The 25542-nt window shown below is 57.5% G+C and overlaps 2 protein-coding genes and 1 pseudogene across 3 annotated transcripts in view; 1 reads left to right on the top strand and 2 right to left on the bottom strand.

Annotated features, from left to right (window-relative positions):
• The window catches only part of LOC127474826 (zinc finger protein 850-like), a 172478-nt pseudogene extending 163222 nt beyond the window's left edge, over nt 1–9256 (top strand).
• The window catches only part of LOC127474822 (zinc finger protein 11-like), a 705018-nt gene that overhangs the window by 172622 nt on the left and 506854 nt on the right, over nt 1–25542 (bottom strand). The gene's annotated exons all lie outside the window — the stretch shown is intronic.
• LOC127474853 (uncharacterized) lies at nt 15261–18258 on the bottom strand. 2 transcript variants are annotated; one of them, XM_051796164.1, is made up of 8 exons: nt 17962–18258; nt 17648–17706; nt 17186–17533; nt 16692–16842; nt 16378–16442; nt 16116–16265; nt 15783–15931; nt 15261–15513 (listed from the first exon to the last, which is right to left on the bottom strand). In XM_051796164.1, exons 1-8 carry the CDS (start codon nt 18080–18082, stop codon nt 15348–15350), a joined length of 1209 nt encoding a protein of 402 aa, XP_051652124.1. In that variant the 5' UTR covers nt 18083–18258; the 3' UTR covers nt 15261–15347. The 2 variants fall into 2 exon arrangements, with proteins under 2 accessions (XP_051652124.1, XP_051652123.1); XM_051796163.1 differs by having other exon boundaries at nt 17648–17712.

The raw sequence follows: 25542 nt of genomic DNA on the forward strand, positions 1-25542 counted from the left end.
ATATTCTAGAGTTGTTCTGGTTCCCAAAGCTTTTACACTTCCTCCCAGTAATGATTTAATGGGATTGACTCCCAAAGCAGAAATTAAAAGTGTCTTCTTGATTGTCTTTGGTGTTGCTCTTCCGGCTCTCAGTGACTCCTGTCTGTGCCAGTGTGCCAACCTGCCAGGGGTGAAGATGCTGCGCTCCAACGCAGAGGGAGCGTCCCTGAAAGGCTGCAACTCTGAGGACCCATCAGGCCTTCAAGCTCATCTGGAAGGTGAGAAGCTTTTGCCTTGTGAATCTGTGCCAACTGAAGCCTGTGTTTGTACATTTCTATGGCCCAGAAAAGGTCCAGCTGTGGTTTGTCCAACCCTGAGAAGGGCCCACAAGGGCTGCACTGAGTCTGTGACCATCTCAGCCCCAAATCCCCTTGTCCTCCTCCAGTTCACACAGCTCTGAGGCAGCACCAGTGTGCAGCTGCTGTGTTTCTGACTGGTTTTCCTCACAGAACCCCTTTCTGTGTGTGTTCCAGGTGCCAGCCTGAAAGGAGTGGCCATGGAGGGCAGTCAGATGACAGGAATGAACCTCCGAGTTGCAACGCTGAGAAACGCCAAACTAAAGAACTGAAACCTCAGGGGAGCAACGTTGGCAGGAACTGATTTGGAAGTGAGTTGGGATTCATTTTCCATCCTATTCCTTTCTCTCCTCTAGTCAGCTGGTAATTTGGGGGATTGCTGGCTTTTGGCTGACCTCTCCAGCTTCAGAGTACAATGGAGTTCAGGTAAATGGACTTCCAGTAAAGCTTTGAACAGAGTTCTGGGTGCATTCCATTGACACTTCTTTTTCTTTTCCCTTCTGAATTGTGACCTATCAGGTTGTGACCTCCAGGAAGCCAATTTGAGGGGCTCTGATGTGAAAGGAGCCATCTTTGAAGAGATGCTGACCCCCCTGCACATGTCCCAGAGTGTCAGATAGGGAAGAGAAGACGTCAAAGAGGAAGGAATCCAAACATTTGTTGTGACTTTCTTCACCTCCTCCCCTTCCTGAGTTAGAAGGAATGGTTATTAGACAACTTCCATTTGCAGTAGTGCCTAAGTAGACTCTTTTTGATCACTTTTGGGGAGGGAATTTTTGTTTCAGAGGTGGAAAGAGAGAGTTTCTCCCTTTGTGAAGAGAGTGAGGAAGTGGGCTGGTTCTGAAAGCAGAAAGTGGGGCTGGTTTGGAGGGGAGGGTTCAAGACTTTCATTGTTTAGCATTGCCTGACCTTGGAATGCATTTTAATTTCTAAAGCACAATATATGCAATTCCATTTGTTAAGTCTGTAGCTGCAATATGAATAGAAAATGTTATTGCTGTATAGTAGCAAAGAAAGTTGAGGTTTACAGGTAGACAAGTGTCTTTACAGTCAGTGTCTTCATTCCTGCAGGGTGTTAATGCCAGGGGTGGTCACACAGTGCCCACAGGATGTGTTCAGGTCTCTGCTGGGGTGGGGAACTGTCCTCAGAGGTCCTAAATTGCTGTGGAGTAGTTGGAGTGCAGGGTTAGAGCAGCTTTATCCTCTCAAATGTGCAGAGGAAGCTGCTGCCCCTGCAGGGACCTGCCCAGAGCCCGGATTGAGTTCCCCCTGGAAGATCCCTGGGCAGAAATGGGATGTCTTAGTTAATGTTCTCCAAAGGAGTGTGAAATTGCACTCTCAATCCCAGCTGGGAAGAAAAATTCCCCTGCTTCCACATGTCCTGAGCACTCCAGACTGGAGTTCTTGTAGCTTTTTGGATTCTTTGTGGGGAATTCAATGGACAGAGGAAAACACAGAAGTGTCCCCAAAGCAGAGAGAAGCTCTGGGGCCAGAGCACCTGCTCCCCCCTCTTCTCATCCCTTCAGCAGATGAAGAAATGGCCCTCAATGTTTTCCCTCAATGTACTGTGGAAATAATCCCTGAAAGCATAATCATAATCCCATTTGCCAGCCAGATCCACTCTGGGCTGCCTAAAGTGGCTGTAAAAGCATCTTGCCTGGGGCCAAGTGCCCCTTCCACACTTGCTTTACCTGTGGAAAAAAGCAGGGAAAGCTGTTTTTTGTGTGAGTACCCTTCACATCTCAGTCTTTGTGATCTTGGGAATCCTCTTGGACCAGGAACAATGGCAGATTATCTGTTGTCATGAGATTTGTACCTGGAGATTGTTTTGGTCTGTGTTTAAGTCTTCCTTGAAAATACAACTGATAGAAAACAATGTAAAAAAAAAAAAGGAAAAAGAAAAAAAAAAGACAAAAAAGCCATACGAAGAAAAAAAGGGAGGAAAAAGAGAAAAAGGAGAAAAAAGAGAAAAAAAGACAGAAAAAAAATGAAAAAAATGAGACAAATAATAAAAAAGAAAGAAAAAAAGAGAAAAAAAGAAAAAGAGAAAGAAAAAAGGGGGAAAAAAGGAAGCAGAAAGAAAAACGGAAAGGAAAAAAGAAAGAGAAAAGAGAAGGAAAAAAAAACAGAAAAACAATAAAACCAAAAAAGTATTATCCTCACTCCGCTCACGTGCAAATGGCCGCTATGATCCGCCGCAAGGACTACAACTCCCATGGTGCCCCGCGCAAAGCGCAGGCGCGGCGATTGGCGTTCGGGGGCGTGGCCGCGCGCTGATTGGCTGCGGCGGTGCTCCTTGAATGCGGTGCGCGCGCAGAGCGCCGTGCTGACTTCCGGGAATCGGTGATGGCGGCGGGTCCTGCCTTTGTCTGTGAGAGCTGGCGGGGGGTGCGGGAGAGCGGGGTCTGGGGATCCCCTCGGGGGCTGCGGGGAGCGCGGCTGGGGGTGGAAAGGCTGGAGGGCTCGGGAGGGTTTAGCGCGGGGGTTCGGGGGTTCCCGAGAGGCAGAGCGCGGGATTGCAACCCTGTCGGGGGCCGCGGGGCCCGGGAGGCCTCCCAAGAACCCGGATGTTGGATTCGGGTCCTGAGAAATTCCTTCGGAAAAAAAATTCAAAACCACCCAACCAAAAAAAGAACCCTAAAAAAAAAGGAAAAATGAGAAAAAGGTGAAGGAAAAACTGCAAGGGCCAGGATGATTTTATTGCTTTGGTTCGGTTTTTCGTCGGTCTCTTCCTTCTCAGATTCTCTGCTCCCTTCCTTTACAGAAACCTCTTCTGCTGTTCTGTGGTTTTGTGGTCCCTTAGGGGCTTTTCCGGGTCCCTGAGGCGGTTTTAAGGTATCTCTGGGGGGGGGTTGATGTCGTGAGGGGACTTAGGAAGGAGGTTGAAGGTCCCTGAAGGGGTTTGGGAGTCCATGAGAGAGTTTTGGAGTCTCTGAGGGAACTGAGAAGTCCTGGAGGGCTTTGGGGGGGTGTCTTTGAAGCAGTTTAGGGGGTTTCTCGGGGGATTTTGGGAGTCCCAGAGGGTTTTGAGGGTCACAAAGAGTGTCTTGGGTACTCTAGGGGGGTCTCAGGACTCACCTGCTCGTAGTGCTGCTACTCCTCTTTCCCCCCAGACATCATTAACCTCCCAAAATGTGCCCTAGCCCCCATTTTCCCTTTAATCCTTTCCCCACACCAGATCCCTTTGACCCCCCCAAGACCCCTTTTAACTCCCCCAAATACACCCAAAGCACCCCAAAATCCTCCAAATCCCCATCACCCCCCCCCCAGATCCCCCCAAATCTCCCCCAGCTCCCCCTCAAATCCATTCCAACCCCCCTCTAAGAGGGATCACTCGGCACCCTGGGACAGGAACACAGTGGGCTGTACTGGGAGAGATCTGGGGAGCAGTGAGGAAGTACTGGTCTGTACTGGTCTGTGCTGGTCTGTCCTGGTCTGTACTGGTCTGACCTGGTTTGTACCCCCAATCCCCAAAACCCCTCCCCAGCTCCCCCAGGACCCTCCCGCACCCCAAAGCCCCCCAGGCCCCCCAGACCCCTGACTTGGTCCTGCTGCCCCTTGAGCATCTGCAGCTGCTGCAGAACCAGGCATTTCATCAGCAAATGTGCAGGTGACCCCAAGCTGGGGGTGTGTTGATGTGCTGGAAGGCAGGAGGGCTCTGCAGAGGGACCTGGCCCAGCTGGATCCATGGGCTGATTGCAAGGGGATGAGGTTCCAGCAGGCCAAGGGCCGGGTCCTGCCCTTTGGCCACAAGAAGCCCCGTCAGCCCCCCGGGCTGGGGCCAGAGTGTCTGGAGAGCAGGCAGGCAGAAAGGGAGCTGGGAGTGGGGATGGACAGGAAGCTGAAGAGGAGGCAGAGTGTGGCCAGTGTAATGTTAGAAAAGCAGAAGAGGTTCTGGGATGGTTGTAGAAAGAGAAAGAAGCCCAGAGGCCAGTGCAAGCAGGCAGCCCTGAGCTTGCACCTGATGTCCCCTCCCTGCAGGTTCCTGTCCTTGAGCCCAGGCCCTGAGGTGAGGCTGAGAAGTGGCGCGGAGGTGAGCCCAGAGCTGTCCCTGAGGTGAGGCTGAGAATAAGTGCAAGGCAGAGGTGCTGCTGAGGAAGGAGAGCCCCGTGGTGGGGAAGGCACAAAGCTGTGAGTGCCCATCCCCGAGCAGGTGCTGTGTCCATCCCCTGTGTGCCAGGTGAGCTGGGGCTTTGCTGCAGAGCTGCGGGTGCTGATTTGAGCGTCTCCAAGTGCTGAGATGGTGGGCACCCAGGAACACAAACTGTGCCTGGCCACGGAGCCTGCAAGGAGGAGCAGAGACAGCCCTGGCAGTGTGGGGGTCCAGGTTGTCCCTGTGCCTTCCCCTGCAGGCCCTGGCTGTCCCTGCTGGGCCCCTGTCCATCCCCATCAGGTCCCTGTCCGTCCCCCCGGGCTGAGCTCCCCCCAGGAAGTGCCGTGGAGCTGAAGCTGCTGCCATCCCCCCCTGCAGCCGCTGCCCCAGCCAAGGGAGCAGCAAAGGCAGGGCCAGGAGCAGAGGCAGCAGCAGGGGAGCCCTGGGGGGGCCGGGAAGCTCTTGTGTGGGGCAGGAAAGAGGCGCTGGGCACGAGGCCGGGGCTGTGCTGAGCAGGCCCAGCCCTCACATCCCCCCAGCCAACGCCTGTGGAGCTGTTTGGTTTCCTTGGGCACAGCCGGCCCTTGTGGAGGGCGGAGCGGGGTGATGGTGGAGCTGGGGGACCCACAGCAGCCTGGAGGGGGGAGAACGGAGAGGGAGGAGCCCTGGACAGTATGGACCCCTGGGATCACTGGGACAATGAAGTGGAGAACCTGGAGAGGGGGAATGTTTAGGAACATGGCACCTTGAAGGTGAGAGTCAGAGGAGAAGGAACCCTTAGGACCCCCAACACTCTCAACATTCCTAAGTGGGACCCCCAACATCCCAGACACAGGAGACCCTGCAAACCCCACAGAGGAGAGACCAGAGAGGGGGAATTCCTGTGAGAGTTTTTTTGGGCTGAATGTTCATAGTTTGGAGTATTTTTTGGCTGAACCTTTACATTTTGCTTTTTGGATGGAGTTCATCTTGCTATTTCTGTGCGTTTTTTTTCCTGAATCTGGGTGGTTTGGGTTTTTTTGGGCTGAATCTTGGTGTTTTGGAGGTTTTTATGGACACAGGATGTCCGGTGAGTTCTAGAGATGCACTTGGGCAGGAGGAACCCCCAAGCCAACACACTCAGCCCTTGTTTTCCCCCCATCAGGATTTGTCCTTCCCAAAGCTTGGGCGGATGGAGGAGGAGGCTGCGAGGAAGAGGAAGATGCCTTGGGCCCCCCAGGCAGGTGAGGAGGAAGTCAGTGTCCCTTTGGGCGGGTGTTGTGCTGGCTCTGTCAGCCCAGCATGGCCCCGGCTGCAGGACAACCCCGCTGGCGCCGCCGTCCTGCCGGGGCCGGAGTTGGGGGGATGTCCTTGGCCTTCCCTGTGGGCCGGAGGCAAATCCCCTGCCTGTCCTTGTTGCTTCCTGCCCCAGGCCCCGAGCTGAGGACAGAGAGCCCGGAGGACAAATCCCCCCGTGAGACCCTGGTGGGAGAGGCCGTTTTGAAGGGCTTCCCGGCGCAGGAAGGCAGCGGGGAGGAAAAGGGCCGGAGATCCCCCCGCAGGAGGGGCTCCAAAGCCAGCCCAGGGTGCTCTGAGGAGGAAAGAGCCAGCCTGTGCCGGGAAGGGGGCCGGAGCTTGAGGGGGAGCTCTGATCTGGTGGTCCCTGATCAGCCTCCCATCAGGGAGAAACCCTTCCAGTGCTTGGAATGTGGGAAGAGCTTCAGCCACAGCACCAACCTGCTCAGACACCAGCACATCCACAGTGGGGAACGGCCCTACACGTGTGAGGAATGTGGGAAGAGCTTCAGGCAGAGCTCCAACCTCCACATCCACCAGCATATCCACACTGGGGAACGGCCCTACGTGTGTAGGGAATGTGGAAAGAACTTCAGTGACAGCTCCACCCTCCACACTCACCAGCGCATCCATACCGGGGAACGGCCCTACAAGTGTGGGGAATGTGGGAAGAGCTTCACTGACAACTCCACCCTCCACTCCCACTGTCGTATTCACACTGGGGAACGGCCCTACAAGTGCTTGGAATGTGGGAAGAGCTTCAGGAAGAGCTCCCACCTCCTCAGCCACCAGCACATGCACAGTGGGGAACGTCCCTACATATGTGAGGATTGTGGAAAGTGCTTCAGACAGAGCTCCCACCTGATCGGACACCAGCGCATCCACACAAGGGAACAGCCCAGGAAGGGGATGGGACAGGTGAGCTAAGGGGATAGGGGAGAGCAGGAGTGGGGTTACCATGGGGGTCCCTCTGTGTCCCCATGCCTTGATCCCTGGAGAGCGGTGAAGGCTGGAGAGAGGGGGGAGCTGTGAGAGCCCTGAGAGCCTGGAGAGGGGGGAGCTCGGGCCCCCTGTGCCGAGCCAGTGGTCAGGGCCGTGCTGTTGGTGCCAAATTGCCCCTGGTCAGGCTGAACCCAGAGCCTGCCCACGTGTCAGGGGACCCGATCTGCTCCCTGCTCTCGTTGCCCTGGGGCAACCTCTGGTGTCCCCCACCTGTGGGGCTGTTTGGTTTCCTTGGGCACAGCCGGCCCTTGTGCAGGGCTGTGCCCTTGGGGGCACTCGGGGGTGGGCAGGAGGTGTTTTTTGGGGGTGCTGGGCTGGGTTGGGGGCAGAGCCCCGGCGGTGGGTGGGGGGATGCGGGTCCCCCCACGGTGGGGGTTGGTGTTGCTGGGTCAGGCCCCGCCGGCTCCATTGTCAGCCCGGTGCCGGCGGGGGGGACACAGCGGGTTTGGGGCCCCCCGGGAGTGCCGGGGGTGGGTGTGGAGCCCGGGAGCTGCCGAGTGTGGAGGGCGGAGCGGGGAGATGGTGGAACTGGGGGACCCCCGGGAGCCTGGAGGGGGGAGCACAGAGAGGGAGGAGCCCTGGGATCCCCGGGAGCCTGAAAGGGGGAGCATGGGGAAGGGGAAGCCTGGACAGTGGGGACCCCTGGGATCCCTGGGACAATGAAGTGGAGAACCTGGAGAGGGGGAATGTCTGGGAATGTGGCACCCCGAAGGTGAGAGTCAGAGGAGAAGGAACCCTTAGGACCCCCAACACTCTCAGTATTCCTAAGTGGGACCCCCAGCATCCCAGACACAGGAGGCCCTCCAAACCCCACAGAGGAGAGACCAGAGAGGGGGAATTACTGCAAGAGTTTTTTTGGGCTGAATGTTCATAGTTTGGAGTATTTTTTGGCTGAACCTTTACATTTTGCTTTTTGGATGGAGTTCATCTTGCTATTTCTGAGGGGTTTTTTGCCTGAATCTGTGTGGTTTGGTTTTTCTGGGCTGAATCTTGGTGTTTTGGAGGTTTTTATGGACACAGGATGCCCGGTGAGTTCTAGAGATGGATTTGGGCAGGAGGAACCCCCAAGCCAACGCGCTCAGCCCTTGTTTTCCCCCCCATCAGGATTTGTCCTTCCCAAAGCTTGGGCGGATGGAGGAGGAGGCTGCGAGGAAGAGGAAGATGCCTTGGGCCCCCCAGGCAGGTGAGGAGGAAGTCAGTGTCCCTTTGGGCGGGTGTTGTGCTGGCTCTGTCAGCCCAGCATGGCCCCGGCTGCAGGACAACCCCGCTGGCGCCGCCGTCCTGCCGGGGCCGGAGTTGGGGGGATGTCCTTGGCCTTCCCTGTGGGCTGGAGGCAAATCCCCTGCCTGTCCTTCTTGCTTCCTGCCCCAGGCCCTGAGCTGAGGAGGGAGAGCGCGGAGGACAAATCCCCCCATGAGACCCTGGTGGGAGAGGCCGTTTTGAAGGGCTCCCCGGCGCAGGAAGGCAGCGGGGAGGAAAAGGGCCGGAGATCCCCCCGCAGGAGGGGCTCCAAAGCCAGCCCAGGGTGCTCTGAGGAGGAAAGAGCCAGCCTGTGCTGGGAAGGCGGCCAGAGCTTGAGCCAGAGCAATGACCTGGTGGTCCCTGAGCAGCATCCCATCAGGGAGAAGCCATTCCAGTGCTTGGAATGTGGGAAGAGCTTCAGGAAGAGCTCCAACCTCCTCACCCACCAGCACATCCACACTGGGGAACGGCCCTACACATGTAGGGTATGTGGGAAGAGCTTCAGGGACAGCTCCAGCCTGATCCGACACCAGCGCATCCACACTGGGGAAAGACCCTACTGGTGTGGGGAATGTGGGAATAGTTTCAGGGACAGCTCTGACCTGATCCGACACCAGCGCATCCACTCTGGGGAACAGCCCTACATGTGCTTGGAATGTGGGAAGAGGTTTCAGACCAGCTCCAATCTCCTTGTGCACCAGCGGACGCACACGGATGAGAGGCCCTTCCGCTGCACCGACTGCGGGAAGGGCTTCAACCGGAACTCCCACCTCGTCACCCACCGGCGCATCCACACCGGTGAGAGGCCCTACAAGTGTGGGGAGTGTGGGAAGAGCTTCTCCCACAGCTCTACCTTGAACAGACACCAACAGACCCACCAGTAAGGGAAGCCCTACAATTGCCCCGACTGTGGGAAGAGCTTCAGCCGCTGCTTCCACCCTGAATAAACCCCTGATGTTGAGGCAACCCCTGGAGTCCAGTGACTGTCAGTCCATCCCTTTCAACCCCTTTCCCAGGGGTAGGTTCTTCCAACAGAACCCTTCTTGGGGGTGTGTGGAGTTTCCTGCCTTGGCTGGGGCCCCACCAAGGTCACTGCTGGAGGGGGAGTTACATCCATCTCAAATTAAGAACTATTGCTTTTAAGCCAAACTTAGTAGAATTTCTTCAACAATTTCTTTAGGGTAGAACACTGTCTTATCTTATCCTGTACTCCTGGTAGTTTTAGTGTTTGTATTGTGCAGTAAATAATTCTGATGAAGATCCTTTGTTTGATCATTTGGAACCCTAAATAAATTCCTTTTTATCAATAGATCTGATTTGCCATCGTTAAAAGTTGGGGGACAAAAGTGGTTCAGTCACACCTCTGTAATTCCTCTAAACTGAAACTGTTGGCATAATCCAACTCTGAGATTGGATTCAGCAGCCCCCAGCATCTCGCAGTAAGTTGGGAGCTCAGGGGGGGCACCCCCTCTTTTCCAACCCCTCCTGTGCCCAAAGACCCCCATGGGGCCATCAGACCTACCAGACAACCCCCCCTTTTCTACCCTTCTCCCTGTTCCTCCCACTTTCCCATTGTTCCCTCAATCCCCAGTTTCCCCCCCCAAGAAAGTTTTGGGGTCCCAAACACTACTTTTTGCCTCCTCTCTTGTGGATGCTGAGGGAGAAAATGAGGCTGCACACACAGAGTTCCATTGCGGGACTTGTCCGCCGACATTTTTCCGTGTCCCCTTTTATTCCTCTTCTCTCATGAGCAGCACTCAGTGTATGTCTTTTAGTCCACCAGAGTTCCCAGCATGGCCCCAAAGCAGTGCCCTGATCCCACACATTCCCCTCCCCTCATGTGCTGCCTGTGTTCAGCCACCAGAGAAAAACACAGGCTGGTCATGCAGGCTGGTTCAAGTGCATTTCCACTTGGAGAAACAACCTTCTCTCTGTCCAAGCACTCAGCCAAGGTCCATCCTCCCTTTGCCTTCCCATGAACTCAGGGCAGGTGCAGAGTGACTCCGCTTGGTCCCACCTCTGCCCCTGTTTTGTTTGGACACTCAGAGTTCACGGCCAAGAGGGCCAGGACCCGGGCTCCTTGTCTTGGGGCTTGTCCCATGTGCTTCCAGAGCACATGGAATATTGAAACCAGACAGATTCTGAACCCCTGCTCCTGATGCTGCCACAGTGCCCATACACTGGCACTGCAGGCCTGGCCTGCACTGAATGGCCAGTGCAGCAGGAGCCGTGGCTGCGGCAGCTGCCGGGATTGCTGCAGAGATGATCCAAGCAATCAGCCACCCACTGAGGATTTCTGCATTTCACAGTTTCCTTCATTCACTGTATCCTGCATCATCCTCCCAGCTTCTGCTTCCCTGGGAGCCACAGTGTGGCGCTTCTGCCCATGGGAATTATTAATGATAAATGGAGGGTAGATACATTTTGATCTGTGCTACAACTAAAATAACAAGGATCACTTACAGGGATGTTAAAGGTATTGTCAGTCACACGAATCACAACGTCAGGTGGGGCCAAGAAGGCATCTGAGTGACAGGGACACACCATGGCTGAGTCATTAAGCCAGTCAGTAAGAGTTAGTAGACCCAGTGAATTCCCCCTAGAACAGTGTCTTCCCGATGGGACATCCGGGCAGGGCTTGATCTGCTCAGCATTCCCTGCCTGCTCCCGGGATTCTTGAGGGACAGCCTGGTAAGTCCTGGCCGAAGGAGACCTGCCATCACCCCAAGTCCTGGCAAGGCTGCTGCCCGTCTCCTGCCCCAAAGGGCTGTGCCCCTTGTTGCCCTCAAGTGCTGGACACAGAGTTTAGAAGCCCATGCCCGTGTTTTGAAGGTGCCTGCGTGGAGGAGAGGTTGAGCAGCTGCAGCCCGAGGCTGGTGTCCCAGCAGAGTCTATGAGGATAGCACCAGTGGAGCTGGCTGGGGACACCTGAGTGTGGAAGGTGTGTCCAGCCTCAAGCAGGGCCACTGAAGTCAGTCAGGATGTCAGGCTGCAGCTGAAGCTGCCAAGGGTTGCTGTGAGGCTGGGGAGTCACTGGAAAGCTGTGGTGGCCACTTGCCCTGAAGCCTTTTGCCAAAGCGGGTGCAATTGTGCCCACAGTCTGCCCATTTTTGGCGTCCTGGCGGGTGTGGGTGCCTGGGTGAGGAGGCCCAGGCGTTGTGGGTGCTGCTGCTCCTGGGCAGCCTCTGGTGCTGTTGTCTGTGGGGCGGAGCCGCTTGGGCAGCAGCGAGTGCACAGGCCTGCCCGAGGAGCCCAGCGCCCTGCCCGTGGTGGCAGCAGCTCTGTGGGTCCAGAGCTCTGGCTCAGGGGGGTGTTGGCCACAGCCCCTTGGCCTGGGCAGCCGTGGGGGCCCAGGCTGGCCACCAGCCCTGCCTGTGCCACTGCCCCTGGCCGGCAGCACCCGGCAGACGTGCCCTGGTAGGGCCCCCTTGCCCTCCTTGTCCCCAGCCAGGCCAGCCTGGCCACCTTGGGGATGTGCCCACCCTGCTGCTGAGGCCTGGCCTCCAGGGCTTCTGCCACAGGGCTGGGAGAGGCCTTGAGAAAGCACCAGAGCAGCCGGCTGGCAGGGAAGGAGGTGGCTGCCTGGGGGCTGCTTATGGCCTCTGCCCCCCAAGTCCTGGGGGCTTTTCCCTTCACCCTGCCCCTTGGGGCCTGCACCCAGTCTGTCCCATCACAGCCTTCTACCACCCACCCCCTCACAGATTCCCCTCAAGGCTTCCTGCTCCCTTGTCCCATCAGGGCCTCCACAGCACCTCACCCCTTCCTGGCCTCCCAGCGCCCCCTCCCCTGCTGGTCTTTTGCTGGCACGCTGCACAGCGGGGCAAGTGTTGCTGAGCACAGGGAGCCCTTTTCCCCTCTTCCCCAAGGCCCTGTGCACACTGGGCACATAAAAAAAGCTCCTGGGCCTCTGCGCGTGATAACATGTTGGTCATGTTCCCATACTGGGCTCAAAGGAGGTGCTTGCAGGGAAGAGGCATCTTCCCCACAGGCTCAGGTGGCCCCAGGAGATGGAGCTTCCTGCATCAGTTCCCCACAGAGCTGCAGCAGCACAGGCAGACACTGCCCTGTGGAAAAGGCCGGGTCTTCCATGCCCTGCACAGCCAGTCTTGGAGCTGCTGGAATCTGCAGTGGGGAGCCATCTGTACTGCTCTCGGCACGTAGCAGTGTTGAATTGCCAGGCCTGCCATGGCGAGTTTGATGTCCTCTGTCACACCTCTACGGGCTGGAAGAGGCAGCAACGGAGACTACCAGAATGGGAAGAATGAAGTTCTCCGTACAGCTCTGATGATGTGAAGTGTTTGACGGGCCAGGTTTGAGATGGCAGGGCTGTCATCAGTCATGCCTTCAAGGGCTGGAAGAGAAAGGAAGAGAGCCAAGGTGAGAGGCCAGGGGTGTGGGGACGTGAGGAGCCCCTCCTGCCAGGGCCATCCCAACCAGCTCTTGCCATGGCCAGGAGGGAGCAGGGCCCAAGGGGATCAGATGGAAGGTGCCCTCGGTCACCTTGGCAGATGAGCTGCAGCTCTGGCTGCTCCTGCTTCATGGACCTGGCGGCGATCCCTGGGAACACAGAGCCTGTCAGGCCCCAGAGGCACAGGTCCCCCGCAGCGGCGCTGCCAGCCCGGCCACACGGCCTCCTGCCCTGGCAGGGCTGAGCCCGGGGCCTTCCCGCATGGGGACGCCCCAGGGCTGGGCTGGCACAGGGCGGCAGCAGGCACCAGGCCACTCGGGGCTCCACATGCCCTGGGCCGCATCCTGCTGCCGCTGCAGCAGCCGGGGCTGGGGCCGAGCTGCAGCGGGGCGGGGAGGGACCCCGGCCTTGTGGCTCACCCAGAAACTTGATGGCCAGCTTTCGCAGGGGCTCCTCTGGGCTCTCCAGGAACGGCAGGGCCTGGCGCACGTACTGGCCCACTCGGCTCCTGTCCTTTTCCAGCTGCAAAGAGCGCCAGGGCGCGGAGGGAAGGCTCGGCTCAGGCTCTGCCCCTTGGCCGGGCGCTCCCTGCCCCCAGCACGGGGCTCCCCTGCCCGCAGAGCCCTGAGGCCTGGCCAGCAGCCGCTGGGGCCGGGTTTGGGGGGAGCAGAGGGCTGGGTGCTCCTGGGGAGCCAGGGGCTGGGGCTTTGGGGCCGTCCTTACCAGGCACTCGGGAAACCTCCACGGCTGCTCCATGGTCACCAACTGCTCAAGAGCCCTCCACTGCAGGAACTTGGCTGCACCAAACAGTGCTCTCCGAGAGGCCTGCACAGCAACAGAGAGCGGGCCATGGCACCGCAGCCCAGGGCACAGCACCTGCATCCCTGCGCCAAGGCCAGGAGGAGGCTGCAGGCGACCATGGGCCAGGGCAGGAGGCACAGCAGCCTCCTGCCATGGGGACACCAGAGCCCACGAGTCCTCACCTCTGCCACACGCTGTTTGTCATCGTGCCAGTTGAAGTAGAATGGCACCAGACTCAGGTACACGTGTGGCTTTAGGCTCTTGCTCCTCTCTGTCGCCTCCATCAGCTCCCGGAAGAGGAGCATGGAGAGCTGCTGCAGCTGGCTGTGCTCCTGGTGCAAAGGAAGAGGAAAAGACCTCAGCACTGGCTTCTCCAGGCCCACCGGGGCACAGGCCTGAAAAGACACTGGGCCCAAAGTTTCCTGGCAGCACTCAGTGCCCACGATGAGGGGCACAGAGCCTTACGTTGTCAAAGAGTGGCCGCAACACATCAAGGAACTTCAGGGCAGTAGGGGTGGATATTTTGATGATTTTCAAGCCCAGCACATTGATGACCGCAGAGAGGGTCATCTCAACGACATCACTGTCTGCATCCTGCAGTAGGTTCAGGAGGTTTTCATTCAGGCTCCAGATGCTCTTAGCCTGTGTGGAACACAATGCTGTGGTGCAGCTGCCGCAGGGCCCAAAGACCAAAGGTGCGTCCCAAAGGAGTCAGGCAGCTGAACAGGGAGGAGGAGAGCTGGGAGCAGCTGCCACAGCTGCCAAAGGCCAGCCAAGGCCAAGCTACTCCCTTGCACAGCCTCACGCTGCCGGCCCGGCTTCAGCCCCTGCCCCCTGCTCACCATTGAGGGAGCCTTGCTGAGCACCACCAGGCCTCGGAGCGCCAGGCGACGCCTCTCCGGGCACTGCCTGCACAGGTGCCTGGAAATGATCTGCAGGACGCTGGGCCCACATTGTCTGGGGTTCAGGCAGTGCAGGACCTGAAAGGCAGGGAGCAGTGATGGGGTGCCCGGCCGGCAGGAGCCCAGACCCGCCCGGGGCTGGGCCCAGGCAGCAGCACAGGGTGCAGGCACCGTCCCGGGCAGCTGCGGCTGTGAGAGGGCAAAGAGGGGGAGGCAGCTGGGCCAGGCAGCACTCGCCATCAGGCTCACCTCCACCAGGAACGCCAGGGCAGGCAGTTCCCACAGGGGCTCTCCCCTGCTGAGCCGCGGGAGCAGGCTGACGGCGATGCTGCGGCAGAAGGAGCGGGAGAAACGGCACAGCTCCCTGCAAGGGGGAATAAAGGTGCCAGAGACCCTGAGCCAGGTGGGCAAAGCTCTCCTGGGACTGACTCACACAGGCCTGGTCTTTGGCCACCAGCCCGGGAGAGGACGTGGGCACTTTGGGAGGTGGCTCCTCCTGTGCAGCCGCCCCTCTCCGCCTTTTCCACTCTGCTCAGCCATCCCTGGCTGCCAAGGCCCTCTGGCCCAGCACACGGGCACTGTGTGTGGTGGCCTGTGCACAGGGCAGAAATGGCAGGGGCAGTGGGGAGAAAGGGCTCTCACCTGGCCAGCAGACCCACTGCATAGTGGTGGGTGTCAGCCTTGAGGAGCATGTCCCAGCCACACTTGCGACCGATCGCCATCAACACGTCCTCATCCAGCAGCTGGCGCAGCAGGGCTTTAACGGTCTGCACTGCAAACCTGTGTGCAGAGCACAGCCCAGGTCAGGCACAGAGCCCTGGCCCCAGCCCCGAGGGCGTGGCAGGGAGAGGGGACTGGGATGGAGCACCTGTTGGGGTTGGGGGGAAGGCTGCGCTGCTCCCGGCATCGCCTCCAGAAGGTCTCGACCTCCTCTGACATCTCCTCTGTGCTGATGAAAACTTGGAAGAGCAGAGTCAGAAGGAGGCGGGGGAAATTGTCCTTCACTGCACTTGGGCACCAGGAGTGGGACAGCTGGATGATCTCCCAGAGTGCCACAGTTGCCTGCCAAAGACAAAGCACCCAGAGACAGCTCTCAGGGCCCAGATGTCCATGTGGCAGGGCCCAAGCATGGCAGGGACAGGCCATAGGAGACACAGGGGGATCCCCCGGCCTGGTGTCCCTGAACCTGCCCCTAAGCCAGGCTTGCAGCCCAGTGCCTGGGGCAGGGAGAAGCAGTGGTGAGGGAGGATGGAAAGGCGTCCCAGAGGCAACCTGGGGGCGAGCAGAGGTCAGCTCAAGAAACTCACAGCCAGGGCAAAGACATCCCTCTCATCCCCATCAGAGGTGCGTCTCCTGTGTGCTGGCCAGTATTCCAGGACATGGAAGAGGATCTGCAGCACCGGCTCCTTAGTCCGTCTGGAGGAGATGAGCGTCTTCCACATGGTGCGAGCAGCTCTGTGGAGTCACAACTCTGGCTCAGGGGGGTCTGGGACACAGCGCTGTGGCCTGGGCAGCTGCGGGGCCCAGGTGACAGAGCCACAGTGCCTTGTGGGGCAGGGAGGCAGGCTGGCCTCAGGATTGGGGGCTGACATGCCAGAGCTGGCAAAGAGAGGAGCTGGAGTGTCCGGGAAGTCTCCATGTCTCTGGCACACCATTTGGGACAGGCTGTCCAGGGGGATGGGGTCTAAAGGCAGGTGAGCCCTCAAGGCAGGTGGGCCCCATACCTGTCACAGGCTGGGGCAGAGCGCAGCAGGGTCACTGCAACATCCGTGGGGTGTGCCTCGGTCAGCAGGACAAGAGTCTTGTCCAGCCTGTGCTCAGCAGACACATTGGACGTGAGCCACTGATGGATGCACCTGACTATGGCCGGCACCTGGAGGGGACACGGGGGACAGTTGGAGAGTTGCCAGAGCCAGCAACTTGCCCAGCTTCCCCCAAGAAGTGCTCCCCTTGCCACCACACTCTGCTGGTCTCAAAGGCTGAGGGGACCCAGAGCAGCCGACGTGAGGGGCCACAGCATCCCTGAGGGACTGGAGCCCTGGCCACAGGCTGCTTACTTGCTTCGCTTTGTAGACACCGTTCTCCACAAGCAAATCCAGTAGGGCAGCGCTGGTCTGGGCATTGAAGAGGTCCGAGTTTGCCATGCCCCCAGTGGCCATGAAAGTGGCCTCTTCATGCCAAATGCACCTGATGAATCTGCAAACCAGCTACAGGAGAAAGGCGAGGAAGAGAGAGGGATGTCCCCTGGAGGGCTGGGACAGCGGTGCTGGGCTGAGCAGTGAGAGCAGGCCCAGCCCAGGCGGGGAGGGCTGCAGGTACCTGTGCTGCCCTGCGGAAGCGGCCACGGGCACGGAGCTGCTCTTCTGTCCGCTCCTGGCCTGCATCTGGCAAAGAGCGAGCGCGCTCAGAGCTGAGGGTGTGCGGGAGAGGCCGGAGAACACAGCCCAGGCCTGGGCTCCAGGAGCAGGCAGGGCCAGCCCCGGGATGCCCAGTGGATGGAGCACGGCTGCCAGGAGATCAGCCCCGGCCCTTCTGCCCCCCTCCCTTTCCCTGGGCATGTCCATATGGGATGGGACAGGATGAGGCCAAGGGGGCTGCAACCACCAGCCCTGTGGCCCAGCTCCAGCACTCACCCTCCTGCGGGGGCTGCACCTGCTGCACCTCTTCAGGCTGCTGTGTTGGAGCAGCCCTAGGGCTTTCCTCCTTCTCCTCCTCCTTCACCCAGGCCAGCTTGGGCACCGTGGGTGGTCTCTGCTGCATGTCTCTGTCTGGTGTTATGGACACCTGCAGTAGAGATGCCATGGAAAAGCTTTGGCTCCTCAAGTCCTGCAGTCGTGCCTTGAAGGCAGCTGCAAGAGAGAAGCCTGGGAAATGCCTCGCCTCATCTAGTCCCACTGTCTGGCCTCAAGGGCACCTGCCCCAGGGACTGGAGATGCTTTGAGCAGCCCCAGGTCCCCAGGTCCCACAGTCTGGCCTGGAGGATGCACAGTGGAGAGGTGGAGAGCTTCCAGAGTTAGATACTTGCCCAGCTTCCCCTGAGAAATGCTTCCCTTCCCAGCACACTGTGCCAGCCTCAAAGGCTGAGGGGGCCCAGTGCACCCAGCTTGGGGGGCCACAGGCTGCTTACTTCAGCAGAGACAGCTCTCTCCTCAAGAAAGTCCAGGCTGGGGGTATCGGCCAGGCGCTGAACAGGCGAGGTGTCAGTGCCTGCCACGCCCTCCGTCGTTGTGGCGTCGGCCTCCTCCGTGAGACCAGGCAGCACAGAGTCACAGTGTGACACATCATCGATTGACGTGGTGTCCCAGTGGGTTGTGTGATCACTGGTTGTGGTGTCACACTGTGCTGGGACAGCAGTCGACGCGGTGCTGACATCAGGCTTTGTCAGCTGGGTCGGGATGGTGTCAGGCTGGGCCTCGACATCAGCTGGTGTGACCCTGGACTTTCTACGCCGGCTGCCCATGAATTTCATAAATGTCTGCAGGAGAAAGAAGGGCAGGGAAGAGAGGGATGTCCCCTGGAGGGCCGGGACAGCGGTGCTGGGCTGAGCAGTGAGAGCAGGCCCAGCCCAGGCGGGGATGGCTGCAGGTACCTGTGCTGCCCTGCGGAAGCGGCCACGGGCACGGAGCTGCTCTTCTGTCCGCTCCTGGCCTGCATCTGGCAAAGAGCGAGCGCGCTCAGAGCTGAGGGTGTGCGGGAGAGGCCGGAGAACACAGCCCAGGCCTGGGCTCCAGGAGCAGGCAGGGCCAGCCCCGGGATGCCCAATGGATGGAGCACGGCTGCCAGGAGATCAGCCCCGGCCCCTCTGCCCCCCTCCCTTTCCCTGGGCATGTCCAGATGGGATGGGACAGGATGAGGCCAAGGGGGCTGCAGCCACCAGCCCTGTGGCCCAGCTCCAGCGCTCACCCTCCTGCGGGGGCTGCACCTGCTGCACCTCTTCAGGCTGCTGTGCTGGAGCAGCTCCAGGGCTTTCCTCCTCCTTCTTCCTCCGGAACAGCCTGAGCAGGCTGAAGCGTCTCCCTGCCATGCCACAGTCTTGTGTCCAGGGCACCTGCAAGAGAGAAAGAGAACCTCGGAGAAACTCCGGGCCCTAAGTTGCAGAATGGCCTTGAGGCCACCTGCCGCAGGGATTGGAGACACCTCGGAGAAGCTCCGGGTCTCCAAGTCCTGCAAAAGGGTCCCAAGGGCACCTGCCACAGGGATTAGAGACACCTCAGAGAAACTGTGGGTCTCCAAATCCTGTGGAAATGCCTCGAGGTCACCTGGAAATGAGAAAATCCTTCAAAACGCTCCGGGTCAGCAAGGCACGAGTTGGCTGCGCGGGGGCTCCGCACAGCACCGCTCTGTCCCGTCCTGTCCCGTCGCCTGCTCCGAGGAGCACTGTTGACACTGTGGCCGTGTCACCAGCAGCACCTCTGTCACCACGGGTCATAAAGGGCCCTTGGACACCCTGCCCCCTTCCATCCCACCGGCCATGCCCAGCGTGTCACAAAGGGCCCTGGGACACAGTGCCACGTGGCCTGGGGCCTCCCCCAGCCCCGCCAACCTGCCCCACCTTGGAGGGAATCCGCTCTCTGAAGTATCTAATCTGGCTGGACCTGAACTGTAGGAACAGCTCAAGAAATGAGCAAACACTCCCCTCCTGTGCCTGCTCACAGCAGCACAAGGAGCCCCCTTGGCCGCCGACTCAGTCGCAGCAGGAAGGGCACGGGGCCTTCCACACAAGCTGGTACGGCCTCCTTGGGAGAAGTGCTGGCTGGTGGCCATCCTAAACAGGGGGGCTGACACCGAGAAGGAAGGTGTGGGCAAGGGTACCAATGCTGCTGGCAGCCCTTTGGCCAGGGCTGCACCCAAATCAGCAGCTCTGGCAAGTCCTGGCCCAAGGAGACCTGCCATCGCCCTGAGTCCTGGCAAGGGTGCTGCTCGTCTCCTGCCCCAAAGAGCTGTGCCCTTGTGTATTAGTTCATTTGAATACATGCCCGGAATAAAGACAAGTACAACAGACATTCAAACACTACAAAACATCTTTTACTGCAGTGAGAATAAAAAACTAGCAAAGAGAATCAAAAGCTAAAAAAGAATAGAAAAAAACTACTTTATCAATTGGCATTCATACAGTACTATGAACGGTTTTTATTATAGTATTAACTAGTAATAAGGGAATTAAAGGAACATTTAAAGGATATTAAAACAATACTATGAGTGGCTTTTACTACAGTATTAACTAGTAAAAAGGGAATTACAAGGATATTAAAAAAGGATATAAAACATTTGCTTTCTCAGTTGCTTCCTGTCAATAAACTGTGCTTACCCACACAGACAGGCCAGGGCTGCCAGGATCTGCAGCAGCTGGTCGGTGCCCGTGCTTAGCGGGCGTCCCCATGGAACAACACAGTCTCCATGGCAGGATGAGGATTGCTCACCCCAGCAGTCCTGACACCCCATTTTATCAGCTCCACATTACACCACGTAGGGCCAGTACCCAGTATAAGGTGATGCCTGAGTGGCAGCCAAACCCCGCCTGTTCATCACCTGATAGCAACAGTCTGTGCATGCCCTGCTGTAGGGCAAGGGGCCAGCGACCCCTGCCCACAGAATCTTCCTCTCACCATCATCTTTCTCACCCCTATGGACGACCTCTCCCACTGTGTTTCAGGGGTATTTGTGTCCATCTTGCAGTATGGGGCCAAGCCAAGGAGGAACTCAGCTCTGATCATGGGGGACATCTCGCTGACTTGCTAAGAAACACAATGGACCTTTCAGTTAACTTGTGCAATAGAGTTACACTGTACAATACTCTGTGCTGAGCACAGGCTTGAGAACACAGAGGTGGTTTGGTTAGTGCTGAGCTTACCCAGAGCCAAGGCCTTTCCTGCCCCTCGCACAGACACACTGGGGAGGGGCTTGGGGTGTGGGGGAGGTTGGGAGGGGACATAACCAGGACAGGTTTGGAGTGATGGAGATTGTTTTCCCAAGCCACCATTCCATGGGATAGGGCCCTGCTCTCCTGGAGGTGCTGAAAACCTGCCCAACCGAGGGAAGCAGGGAATGAATCCCCTGTTTTGTTTTGCTCCTGCTTGTCCTTATTAAAGTGTCTTTATCTCAACCCACGAGTTTTCCAGCTTTTCCTCTCCCAGTTCTCTCCACTGTCCTGCTGGTGGGGGAGTGAGGAGTGGCCAGCCTTTGTTGGTGTCCAGGGTGGGGCTGGGAGTGTTGGAGATACTGACAGATGTGTCTGGGATGTGCTGCTGAAATTTGCAGCTGCTGGTGCTGTCTGGGGCTCCTGGCTGTGTGTCAGAGTTTGGGGCTCCTTGGTGGCTGGAACTCCACGTGAACTCGAGCTGAAGGGCCTGTGACCTGTGGGGGAGTCCAGGGTGGAGCAGAGACCCCCCTGCAGCCCGGGGAGGAGCCCACACTGGAGCAGATTTGCTGGCACGACTTGTGACCCCTATTATCAATATGAGACTCCAATCTTTCAGTTTAAGGCAATTGCCCCATATTCTACCAATACAGGCCTTTGTAAAACGTATCCCTGTGATTTCCTTAGACTGTGAGCACCATGTGCTCATCTGCAAACACCTTAGAGAGTACCCAGGGATCTCCCAAGAAAAGATTTGAAGGCCTCAAGCCCATGACCACTCTGTAGGGACTAAGGAGCTCTGGGCTCCATGGTGTGGAGACTGAGGACAGTGCAGGGGTAGCCAGAGAGGGTTGAAGGGGGGTTTCAGAGATGAAGGATCCTTTTGTCATAGCAGGAAACAGCATGAGAAATAAAGAAACAGTACCAAGTTCAGCTGGAGAGATCCAGACTGGAAACAAAGAGAATGGAGTTTCACCCTGAGGGCAATGGTCTGCTGCAACACTTCACCCAGAAGGAGTCTGGATGAGCCCAAGGCTTTGTGTGTGCAGGAAGAGCCAGGGAGGACGCAGAGATGTCAGTGCAGGAAGGTGCCAGCCAGGTGGGGCAGCCGGGGGGATGACGACAGCCTGCAGGGAAAGGGGCAGGGCATGGACACCGTAGGACAACCTGGGCTGGAGAGGAGACAGGGATGGGGAGAAGCTGAAAGGCCCTGACACAGCCACCTTCTGCAGGCCTTTGGCCATGGCTGCTGTCTGTGCCCCTGATGCCAGGAGGAGGGGAGTGGCCCTTGCAGCCCTGGGGCCTCATGGCCTCCTTGTCCCTGCTCAGCAGCCTGGCAGGTGCCACCCCATGGTCCTGCCCTTGGCATTGCACATCCCACATCCCAGTGCCCCAGGAAGAGCCCTGAGGAATGAGGCAGGAACAGGATCTGCCTTCATAGGGGCTGGGTTCAGGGCTTGGCCCGTTGGCTTAAGGAAACACATCCAGGTTTCCTCAGCATCAGAGCCACCTTTCCCTTGCTTGTCCATCCTTGTCATCACTGTCTGCAGTTTTCTGCTCTAACTGGAACCTGGGGACACGTTCTCAGTTGTGTCCCTCAATGGGACTCATTAGCACTACAAGAAACTTCAGTGTTTCAATCTCACTTTGACTTCTTGAAAAGTTGTTTGAACTTCCTCTCAGGGACTGAGTCTCATGTAAACAATGCCAAACCCCCTGAGGGTCATGAAATGCCTGGGGCTGTTGCTGTGCTGCTGAGCTGGGCCGGGCTCCTGGCACACAGGGAGCTCCTGGCAACCCAGAAGAGCTTCAAAGAGACAGCTCTGCTGGTGAGCAGCTCCTCTGCACAGCCCAGCAGGGCTGAGGGCACTGCCAGGGCAGCTCAGGGACACCAGCAGGGCACAGACACAGCTTCAAGGGGCTCAGCACTGGCAGGATGGCTGAGAGCTCCCTGCAGGAGGAATCTTGGCAGGGTGCACACGGTGAGTCAGTGGCTGCAGGGCAGTGCAGGGGCAGCTCCTGGAGGCATCTCCTAATGCTGACCCAGCCCCAGCTGATGGGATGGGTGAGCAGGGGGCTGTTTTGGGGCCCTTTGGAAGAGCTGTGAAGCTGGGGGTGCAGCCAGGGGTGCCCAGGGCTGTGGGGCAGAGCAGGGTCCTGCAGCCCAGGGTGCTGTGCTGGGCAGGGACTCTGCTGCCTGCCAGGGGCAGCTCTCAGCCGGCCCGGGGAGCTGCTGCCAGGGCTGGGGCAGAAGGGCTGTGGGCAAGGAGCAACCCCTGGGAGGGCAGGGAAGGGCTCTTCACCTGTTTAGAGTAGGCTGCAGGTTGTGAGGGCTCTCACAGCTCCAGGTCATTACAGAACATTTCTCAAAGGAGTTTAAAGAAAGCACAGCCAGTCATGGGATACCTGAAAGTGAAGGATCCTGTTCTTTCCATCTTCCAACATGTGTTTTCTGGGTGGGAAATTGGTCCTAAAAATTAATCTCACAGTTCAGGAAGAGGTACTGAATCTCCAACTCTATTTCTCTTAGAGGAGATAAGACCAGGCAGCATCAGAAATCACCACACCTGTGCCTTACATGTATCTCTGGGTCACTTTTCCAGCCTCCTCAGGGTTGCTCTGACGTTGCCATCAGAGCCTGCACAGCCAGAGATTCCCCTGGGCAATGGTGCATTGCTGGGCTGGAACAGAGAACATTTAACAAAGCTGCCCTTTTAAACAGTGCTGCCCTGCACTCATCAGACTGTAGGTATTTGTGTTTATTAAAAATTAATTTGCATGTGAAGCTATGTTCAGGCAGGACGAGGGAAAGCACAGGGCAAATGGGAACAGATGGAGGGACACTGCAGCTCTCCTGGCTCTGCACTAAGCTACAGAGAGCTGAGCTGTTTGTCCTCTCCTGTTTAAAGTCTTGTTACATTTCCATCATAAGAATGAGGATTTGTACTCCTGACAAGAACAGGTACCAGATGCAACCATCAAAAATAATAAACACAGACAACATTATTTAAGGGACATGCTAAGCCCTTCCATGTCTTGAGAGTGGAGACTGAACTTTTCCCTTAAAGGTGGATGATGCCTGACATCCCTTGGGAGTGTTTGATGCTGTGGCAGAGCAGCTCCATGTCCCCACTGGAGAAGGGGAAAACTGAGCCCTTGGCAGCACATGGGCAGAGCTCCTGTTCCTCACAGCACCCTCAGCCAGCACAAAAGAGGGAAAGGAAAAGCCTTTCAGTTCAGGGGATTTCTATGAGAAATGAAGTGGCTTTGCTTAGAGGAGTCTGTCTTAACTTCTCCCTGTCCTTTCCTGTTTCTGAACAGTGTCCCTGTGCTGGGAAGCAGCAAATGGCCAACAGCAGCTCCATGCCCCAGTTCCTCCTCCTGGCATTTGCAGACAGGCGGGAGCTGCAGCTCCTGCACTTCTGGCTCTTCCTGGCCATCTCCCTGGCTGCCCTCCTGGCCAACGGCCTCATCCTCAGCGCCGTAGCCTGTGACCACCACCTGCACACCCCCATGGGCTTCTTCCTGCTCAACCTCTCCCTCACAGACCTGGGCTGCATCTGCACCACTGTCCCCAAAGCCATGCACAATTCCCTCTGGGACACCACAACCATCTCCTACATGGGATGTGCTGCACAGCTCTTTTTCCTTGCCTTTTTCATTTCAGCAGAGTTTTCCCTCCTCATCATCATGTGCTACGACCGCTACGTTGCCATCTGCAAACCCCTGCACTACGGGACCCTCCTGGACAGCAGAGCTTGTGCCCACATGGCAGCAGCTGCCTGGGCTGCTGGGTTTCTCACTGCTCTGCTGCACACAGCCAATATATTTTCCCTGCCCCTGTGGTGCCAGGGCAATGCCCTGGGCCAGTTTTTCTGTGAAATCCCACACGTCCTCAAGCTCTCCTGCTCACACTCAGGCTACCTCAGGGAAATTGGACTTGTGTTTTTTACTATCTCTTTAGGACTTGGCTGTTTTGTTTTCATTGTTTTCTCCTATGTGCAGATCTTCAGGGCTGTGCTGAGGATCCCCTCTCAGCAGGGACAGCACAAAGCCTTTTCCATGTGCCTCCCTCACCTGGCTGTGGTCTCCTTGTTTGTCAGCGCTACAGCATTTTCCAACCTCAAGCCCCCCTCCATCTCCTCCCCATCTCCGGATCTGGTGGTGTCAGTTCTGTACTCGGTGGTGCCTCCAGCACTGAACCCCTTCATCTACAGCCTCAGGAACCAGGAGCTCAAGGATGCCATAAGGAAAATGATGACTGGATGTTTTTTTAAGAAGCAATAAACTGCCTCTTTTCTTCTGCGGAACATTCATTGTGTAACACATTTTGGGCCCAGCCTGCCTTCTAAAGCTTTTGATAGTGTTTGGGGTGGAGGGCTTCCCTGTCTTTTCCCTCTATTCCTGTCACTAACACTGAAATTTTATTCTTCATCCCATCAAATTCACTCTCTACCTCTTTTTTTTCACCCACAAAATATAGAAATCAGAAATCATGCTTTGTGTGCATTTAAACAAAATAAAAGTTTGTGCAGCAAGGTATTTGTCAAACATCCTCCCTGTGTTAGTTTGTACATGAGGAATCACAATCTCTGAGTGTATGAAAGGAATAGACTCTCCAAAGTCTTGTTGCTTTGCTTGTTTCTCCATGCAGACAGTGCAGTGAGGTCAGGGACCCACTGGGACTGAAAAGACTGAGGGCTGGTTCAGATGCTGTGTGTTGGTGGCCAATGGCCAATTGAGATGACAAATGATCTCCAAGTCACCCGCCTGGGGCTCTGCAGCTTGTGAGGGCTCTGATGGCAGGTGAGGACTTGTCTGTAGGAACTCAGGAAGTGCAGGAGAGCACAGAGGATCTGCAGGGACAGCCCGTCCCATCCAGTCAGCAGGGAATGGAGGCCTGGAGCAGAATCCTGCCCAGGGTGGAGTTACCAGAGATCAAGTACTAAATCTGCCTGTGAACTGGTAAAGGAGAGTTCTGCAACCCCAGGGGATGCAGCAGGAACAGAGAAAGGACTCTGGCCAGTGACTTGTCTCACCCACAGTGAACTCCCCTTGTGCCTCCCTAGTTCAGGGGGGGCTGTACCAGAGCCAGGGGTGGGCTTTCCAGGAGGGTGTCCTGAAGAACTCTCCAGCCCACAGGCTGCATGGAGTGGAGCCCTGCCCTGCCCTTTGTGCCATTGGAAACAGCCCATGGTCCTGCCCAGCCTTGTTCTTGGCTACTGAGCCTTCCAGAACTATGGCAGAGGGTGGAGAGGAGTGATCCCCATCCTGCTGGGTCTGCTCCCCACCCTGACCAGCATGGCCAGTGCAGGGTCAGCCCAGGGTGCCACAGCCCCTCCCTGTGCAGAGCAGCACCTCCAGCTCAGGGCCCTGCAGGGATCCCAGGCTGGGATCTGCAACTGGCCAAGGCAGCCTGGACACACTGACCTGGGCAAAGGGATGTCCCTGCAGAAGAGCGAGGCAGCATTTCTGAGCCTGCAGAGAGGAATCCCTGACACAGAGACACCTCTTTCTGCAGCCCCCCTGGGGACAGGCTGCTCTGTCCCTGGGCCAGGACTCTGGGCTGGGCTGGGCAGAGGGGCTGGCACTGAGGGGCACAGTCAGGCTGTGCTGGGCATCTCCTG

Source organism: Manacus candei, unplaced genomic scaffold (assembly GCF_025592945.1).
Source record: "Manacus candei isolate 608988 ecotype Guabito, Panama unplaced genomic scaffold, ASM2559294v1 h1tg000045l, whole genome shotgun sequence".
NCBI classification, from domain to species: Eukaryota; Metazoa; Chordata; class Aves; order Passeriformes; family Pipridae; genus Manacus; species Manacus candei.

Bases quoted from the DNA above. Each gene is read 5' to 3' on its own strand.
- LOC127474853 (XM_051796163.1), bottom strand. From the start codon at position 18,082: ATGGCAGGGAGACGCTTCAGCCTGCTCAGGCTGTTCCGGAGGAAGAAG. The intron at 17,713-17,961 runs GTGAGCGCTGGA...GCTCTTTGCCAG, and splicing joins GGTGCAGCCCCCGCAGGAGG to ATGCAGGCCAGGAGCGGACA. The intron at 16,266-16,377 runs GTACCTGCAGCC...TTTCTCCTGTAG, and splicing joins GCTTCCGCAGGGCAGCACAG to CTGGTTTGCAGATTCATCAG.